The sequence below is a fragment of the Trichechus manatus genome, unplaced genomic scaffold (assembly GCF_000243295.1).
Source record: "Trichechus manatus latirostris isolate Lorelei unplaced genomic scaffold, TriManLat1.0 scaffold00096, whole genome shotgun sequence".
Classification (NCBI taxonomy): domain Eukaryota; kingdom Metazoa; phylum Chordata; class Mammalia; order Sirenia; family Trichechidae; genus Trichechus; species Trichechus manatus.
Genome location: NW_004444032.1, coordinates 989,781 through 997,280, shown reverse-complemented (window position 1 = coordinate 997,280; position 7,500 = coordinate 989,781). Strand labels below are relative to the sequence as shown.

The window sequence follows — 7,500 nt, the reverse complement described above, 5'->3', positions numbered from 1 at the left end:
ATGGGAACATCTCTAAAACGGCTGCCTTAGTTTGCCCGTTGGTGGAATGGACACACCAAAAAACACTGAATTGCTTAAAGTTTACTTCTTTTAATTTCGGGAGGCAGAAAATAAATCATACATTACAAACAACATATGTTAAATATTTTCATGTTCACTGGAGATGCTGCTCTGCTAAATTACTTTTGGTGTATTAACATCTAATTCACTAAAGAGATCTCTTTAAAAAGTATATGATAATGGACTAATATATATTCAAGATTGAAGTAAAATAATTAGAATGACTTATCTTTCACCATTTTGTATAAGTTTTGGACAGAGATTTTACAAATAGGACATTAGACACAAAATATCTTCCTTAAGATTTTCATTATTGGAATCTTCAGTGCAGTTTATTTATTAGTAGCAGCAAATGATCATTCTTCATAAGTATTTGTGTCTCCATGGGATGATAGTTTGCCATCTTTACATAACTCACACCGCATCCCAGTGAAATAAGATATCTCTCACTAACTAACATCATAGAAACCACAAACTGTTTTAACAGAAATGGAATAGAGAATTGCCTTTGTTCTCTTCAGAATTACTTTTGGTTCATATAGTTATAAGGTGTCCTTTTAAAAAAAAAAATGACATGGGTATATGAAATACTTCTAGTGATTGCCACTATTAGTCTGTAAATGGTTGGGGAAAAATGTTTTGTGTGACAACTGATAAGCTTAGAGACAATGACATTTTCTGCCGTTTGAAGGGTATGTTTATATTACATAAAATATTTTCAATAAACATGTAAGCATATTTAATTTTACTCTATATGGTGTCAAGGCATCCTTTTTTTTTGAGAAGGTCACTAGGACTTTAGCGTAATGCTGATTAAGTGGAGCTCATACCATTGAGGTAGACATTGCTTAGCATTCGGTTTTGTGTTTTGTGTTTGTTCAGGCACCTTAACAATGAACATGCATTGGATGACAGAAGCACTGCCCAGTGTCGAGTGCAAATGCAGGTGGTACAACAGTTAGAAATACAGGTTTGTCAAATACTCACTTAATGGACTCTCTTCTCAGGTTTCTGGTGTGTTAAATTGAGTACTGGGCAGATTCTGGGTCTTTTAACCCACATTTCATTGTCTCAGTAGCACAGTGACTAATAGAGCTACATAAAATTTTAGATTGTTTTTAACCATAGCAATGATTGATAACTCAGAATGGACTGCTATAGTTTAATATACTTATCACTTAGACTTGTAGAACATTTAGCCTACATCATACATATTTTTTCCTAGTCCCAAACAGTCAAATTCAAGTTTCCCCTAATATATGTTAGACCGATTAAATATGATTCTATGAAGGAGATAGTTTTTACATGAACTAATCTTGATTTTTCCATGGTATTTTATATTATAGGAAAAGGCAAATCTCTCAATATATTACTTGTCTGTAATATAATACCCTGGGGGGGGAAAAAAAAAAAACCTTTTTCTTTTTGTTCCTAGGGTATTTTTTGAACTCGCAAAAATTCTTAATACTTGTCTTTAATTGGAGTAATGGGAAATTATTTATAGTATTACAAATGGTAATAAATGTGACATTTGTATCAAATGCTGCTGATTGTCTTTAAATAAACATTTCTGTAAATTTTTAAAACAGAATTTGGCCAAAAGTAAACAATTCATAAAACTGATGAGAAAGCATTTGTATTGCTCCAAGTATCACTCTTTTCATGTTTTTACTAACCCTTTAAGGCTTCCTCTAATATTTCATCTTAAGGAATATTTTTTCTCAATCAAAGTAATACTTTGTTTTATTTAATTAAGCATTCAGTTATGTTTTCTTCGCACTTGGCTACATTTAAATTCGTTTAAATTCATCACGTCGTTGTGTCGTTTATTGTTTTTCTAGGGAGCTACTAAAAATATTTTGTTTTGACCTGTAAAATAATCAAAGAACACATAAAAAGCATCATCACTTTGGTAGTTGAAAAAGCTTTTTGGAAACCTGTTTACCATTTATAAAAGGTAGGCTAACACATGAGTTCAGCTGATGATGCAGTGTGCAGTGTGACCAATTATGCCTCTTTTTTTTTTTTTTCTGCTGTGTCTGACTGATGGAAAAGTAAGGTCCGTCAGTTGTAATGAGACCCAGTGCAAGTGTAGATGCCGACTCCGTGGCAGAGTTCATCGTTTCACACTGCCTGGTCTCTGTCACTCTATTGAATTAGATTGATGATGGCAGATTGCAGGGGGCACTAACTGGACCTCAGTGGGAATGCATGAAGTGTGTAGACAATCCTGGCAGGCACTTCGCTTTGAGAACCCTTCACCCCTTCACAGCTGTTGGCACTAGTCCATTGCTAACAGTGTCCACAGGACTTTAAAGAGACACCATGGGCCTTCTAATTTATGGTTTCAGTAACTTGTTACTGTCGAGGCAACTGTGACCTCAATTCTCTTATTGACAAAAAGATGAAGTGTTATTTGTTTTCTCTGACCTTTTAACATAAGGAAAGCTATAAAAGTTTTTCCCCCCTCCATAGCTAAAGTTGCATTTCCTCCCAGATAAGTTCCTACTGATATAGACTATTAAATGCAGGAATCGTTACTCAGAGACAAGCTCAATGATAAGATGTATCACTGCAATAAAATAGCTCTATCAGTCACCTCTAAAATGCTTCTGATCTCACTCTTTCTTAACAGCTTTCTAAAGAACGCGAACGTCTTCAAGCAATGATGACCCACTTGCACATGCGGCCCTCAGAGCCCAAACCATCTCCCAAACCTGTAAGTGCATATTGCTTTATAAACAGTAAATAGGCCTACCGATGTAACAGACTAAGAAAATGAACCATTTAGTGACAGTTAGAAAACAATGAGTGTGAAGAAAAATATGGCAATAAAATGAAACTAAAATGCAGTCGCTTGTCAAATTGTATGTTTCTTTTGAAGTAATGCTATCTTTTACAAAATCTATCCAATCTACACCATGGGTGACGCTAAACGAAGTACCCCTATCAGTGCAAAAATCACTGCCTTGGTGCTGAAGCCAGAGAGAATATCTTTCTGCCATAGGTCTACAGATATTAAAAGGAAACCCACTTTGAGCAACCAAAGAGGCAATAACAGTAGAAATCAGAAATAGACAGGTATGTGGTGGACTGAAGAGGACTTAGATCAATCATAAGATACATATAAATAGATTTTTTTAATAGAATATTTTGTCAAAATGTTACAGTGTTTTTATAACCAATTTTGTATTTCTTTGGTTGTTCTTTCAGTTCAGGTGTATTTTATATATTGATATGATTTACTATAGATTATGCATAAAAAGGTTAATTTAGAGAGCTCATCAAGAAGGGAAGTGGGTGATTATAGAAAACAAAAACTATAGTTTCCCTCAAAAATATGAGATTTAAGCTTAATGTGATAATGTAGTCAGATATACAGACTATTGCAAAGAAATATATTTGTTTTCTCACTCAGCTAATATTTGCACAGAAACTTACCGTAATCAGCTGGATAACTCTGGTTTAATGAAAGTTCGTGGGATACTTTTTAATAAGACCCCTGTGTAGCCTGATGATTAATTATGGCAAGCCTTGCCTCTCCCTCTGTTTCTAGGTAAAAAAACGAATATTTGGTTTTATAGTGGAGGAAGAAATAGAAGACAGATTGTATTACCTGATTTTTGTCCTAGTGTCTCTGATATTACTGATCAATTAATATTTTTTCAAAGTGTACTTTTTTAGCACTGAGACTATATTTAAACTTTGCAAAGATATTTCTGCTAAGATATTAAAGCTTTTGCTTTGTACTACTTTTAAATGTAGGGTGCTCTAAACACATTTTAATAGGAAGAAAGGAGAAATGTATTGAATCTGACATACTACTTTTTTTAACTCTAGCATGTCTGAATATTTTTTAAAAAAATAAAAATTTTGAGAATCTTTTTGATCCTGTATTTATGACTTTCTTTTCAATATTTTTCTCTCATTCCTTCTATAGTATAATGTAGATAATCATAAGACAGAATAATTGTCTCATAAATCCATCAGGAATCTGCAGCTTGTTCTTTTCCAATTAATTATTCAATCAGTAAATTTTTTAAAACTCCAGCAGCATGGTTACATCTACACTAATAAAGAATTTTCAGCCTATAATCCAAAACAGAACCTGAATGAATAATGTAATTGAAGTATTACATTACATAAACCACACATGAAAGAATTGCTAATTGCGTTTGATGGTGGGCAATTAATACAGAATCTGAGATGAGCGATTTAAAATGAAACCACAGTTTACAGTTCCCGTTGGAACTAGCGATATCTGAAGTGGGGAACTGCACTACTGGCGTCAAATTGGTTTGAAAGAAGAGTGGTCAATATTCACACCCCCCAAAAAAACCCTAAAATTTATACACTGTACAAAAGAAGCTTCAAAATTGATATGATAGTAGAGATTTATGGTCTCATGTGCAGTGGCTCAGTTGAGACGGCCCACACATTTGATAAATATTAATAGCATGAATTTATTACCAAGGAGAAATGAGCTCTGTTGGTTCATCACTGCACCCTTAACAGCTATCAGTACATGAACACAAGGTGCAACCGCACTGTCTATTATATGACCCCATTTACTCTCTGAATGGTACTTCATTAAATGGTACCTTTTGGCCATGCTATGGATGGATGAAAATCAAAGTTATCAAGGCTGCAAGTCCTGAATAATGAGTTTCACCCAACCTTGACTATATTCAGATGAGCCGAGGTGGCTAAGTGCTCATCCTGGCTTTTACATGCTTCCCTTTAGTTAATAATAAATTCTATTTTATCAGTTTGTGATTGCACGCCTACAAACATGGTATGCTTATTATTGCAGGATGGCAGAATAAGTTGCCGGAACATTGTAAACATGAATAGTTTGCATAGAAAAAGATGTCTTTCTCCTGTTGTGATAACTTTTGACATTGGTTGCAAATAGTCCAGAGTCCTGACAAGTATTCATCAAGATAGATATTTCATTGATTTGCAATGTTGGTATTTTCCTGGCTTCTGAATGTGCCATTTCATTCTGGTTTTGAGAAGTGAATAACCGTCCAGCTAAGTTCTTCTTTTTAAGTATGTTAAGTGTTTTTTTTTTTAATTTTCATATTTTTAACATACGGATATGTAATGCTGATGATACAGTTGGAATATAACATTATTAATTGTATGTTCTGACGTTGAGTTTTTAAAATATCATTTGCAACACTGCACACAGATGCATGTGGATCCTCCTGCATCTCACAAACTCCGCAGAGGTACTTCTGCACATCCTGGGGAAGCTTATGCCAGTGGCTTTGTAAATGTATTAAATGCAGCATTTAGTAGCATTATCTCAGCTTTTATTTATGTACGTAACAAAGAATTCCCAGCCCAGTCTGCTGGCTTAGAGTACGAACAGAATAACAGTTTGTGGTTTATTGGGAACAGATGCACTTGGGGATGCCTTCAGGGTGCCAGTCGTTATTATTAAACTGCTAATGTGCTTCTTCTGGCTGCTGCCCAAGAAAGAAGAACAATTAGCTGGCATATGTTAATTTTTGTTTCCCTAACAAATCTCTCTACTGACTAAATGTGTAAAACAAATCCACAAAGAAAGATCAATCAATGCTGTACACATCATTTTCTCCCCATTAAAAAAAGGTTTATCTTAAGAAGTGTATTTGGGATTTGAAAAGGCAGGTGTTACTAAATTATATACAAAAGCCGAATATTCTCTATTTAGCCACTCAGCAGTTACTTCATAGAGAAACAGAACAATTAAAATTAGTTTTCTTCCTCGGTTGTATAGATTCCTGTATCAAATGAAAAGGACCGCAGATTACCTCTTAGGAATATCATTTAAATATATGGCAGAAGTCTTTTTATGTGCTGCCCTGCGTAAAAATTTTGCTAATTGGATGCTATTTATAACAAAAGATGTGTGGTAAATATGACAGAGGTGATAGGAGTTTTTTTGATAATGAAGAACAGGGCCTTTCTGAGGGGAGTAATGAAGGGCACACTGTTAAACAGCTTGCATACATTCTCACCTTTTTCCTTTTTTCTACCCTGACACCCACTTTCCAGGGTACATCAGCATTAAGTGACACTGTAATCATAAATTGAAAATGATACTTCCAGAGGAATTGGCAAACTTGACATTTCATTATATTTGTTAACACATGCCACAAATGATTGTTAGTGAGGAAATTCCATTTCCCTCTCTCCATCTCCAATCAGATTTAATTTGAAAATTTTCAGCCTCCTCCGGCTAATTTGCAATTAAGACAATTTTGTTTGAATATGTAGTAATGTCATTACCATTCCACCAAATTAGCAAGGAGACTAAAGGTCAGTGTAAAATTTTCCAGCTGGCTGGAGAGTCTCAGCTGAGATTTGGGACTATGGGGAAAAAAAAAAAAAAAGAATTCTGGCAGCAACAGAATAGCAACTTACTTTAAGTCCTGTTTGTTGAAAACATTGCATCCTTCATTATTGCTGTTGTTGTTGCTTCACAGGGGGCTAGACCTGTTTAACAACAGGGGCAGTCAATAATCAGCAACTGGCTTTTATTTAAGGAAATATACTTTCGCTGAAGTCTGGTAGGACAAGAAGGAGTTAGTCCTAAGTAACATTGCAGCAGATTATTAGATAACCTCTAACAGCATCCTCTAATTAGAGTTCTTATGATACAGTTTCATCCTGTAATTAGTTGAGATTGGCTGCTTCCTTTTGCAGCTTATTAGTGGCAACACAGCTGTAGAAGTGAATCCACTCTCATTTGTCAAACCTGTTTAAGTCTTTTTCTCTTGTCTCTACCTTTTTCCTGCCCTTCTCTTGGGCCTTTGCAGCTAAATCTGGTGTCTAGTGTCACCATGTCGAAGAACATGTTGGAGACATCCCCACAGAGCTTACCTCAAACCCCTACCACACCAACGGCCCCAGTCACCCCGATTACCCAGGGACCCTCAGTAATCACCCCAGCCAGTGTGCCCAATGTGGGAGCCATACGAAGGCGACATTCAGACAAATACAACATTCCCATGTCATCAGGTAGGATATGAATGCTCAGTAGAGCACTTTTACTTTGGGAGAGGAAAACTGTAGCCGAAGCAACTGTACATGAGCCATTCCAGAGCACGTGGAAACTCAAGTCATGATTTATGGAGTGATAATTGTTTTATTCCTGGTAAATACGGATAGGGGTGATTCCCTAAGCACATCATGATGAATTGTTCTGAATGGTTGTTCAGGAAAGAAAGCTCTCCCCACTAGAGACATTGAGAGATGTGTGGTCAGGATAGCCCATATTATCACCTCAATTCAGTGAGATCCTTTGATCTCTGAGGGAAAACTATAACAATCCAACATCTGCAAGTGATGCTGTATGAGAAGAGTCGTTTAGAGGGACATATACAAAGCACCACTTTATGCAAGACAGTTCGGACTTACATGAATCAGTCTTTATCAAGGTGCTACCTA

General features: G+C 35.6%; 1 protein-coding gene across 13 annotated transcripts in view; it reads left to right on the top strand.

Annotated features, from left to right (window-relative positions):
• Positions 1–7,500, top strand: part of FOXP2 (forkhead box P2) — a 281,403-nt gene that overhangs the window by 241,032 nt on the left and 32,871 nt on the right. For 11 of the 13 annotated variants that reach the window (XM_012557349.2, XM_012557348.2, XM_004382570.2 and 8 more), the window contains 3 exons: positions 943–1,030; positions 2,696–2,779; positions 6,870–7,071. In XM_012557349.2, the coding sequence (XP_012412803.1) occupies positions 943–1,030; positions 2,696–2,779; positions 6,870–7,071 (374 nt within the window). Of the gene's footprint in view, positions 1–942; positions 1,031–2,695; positions 3,350–6,869; positions 7,072–7,500 lie in introns of those variants that run through there. The other 2 variants (XM_023737021.1, XM_023737020.1) reach the window with 1 other exon arrangement.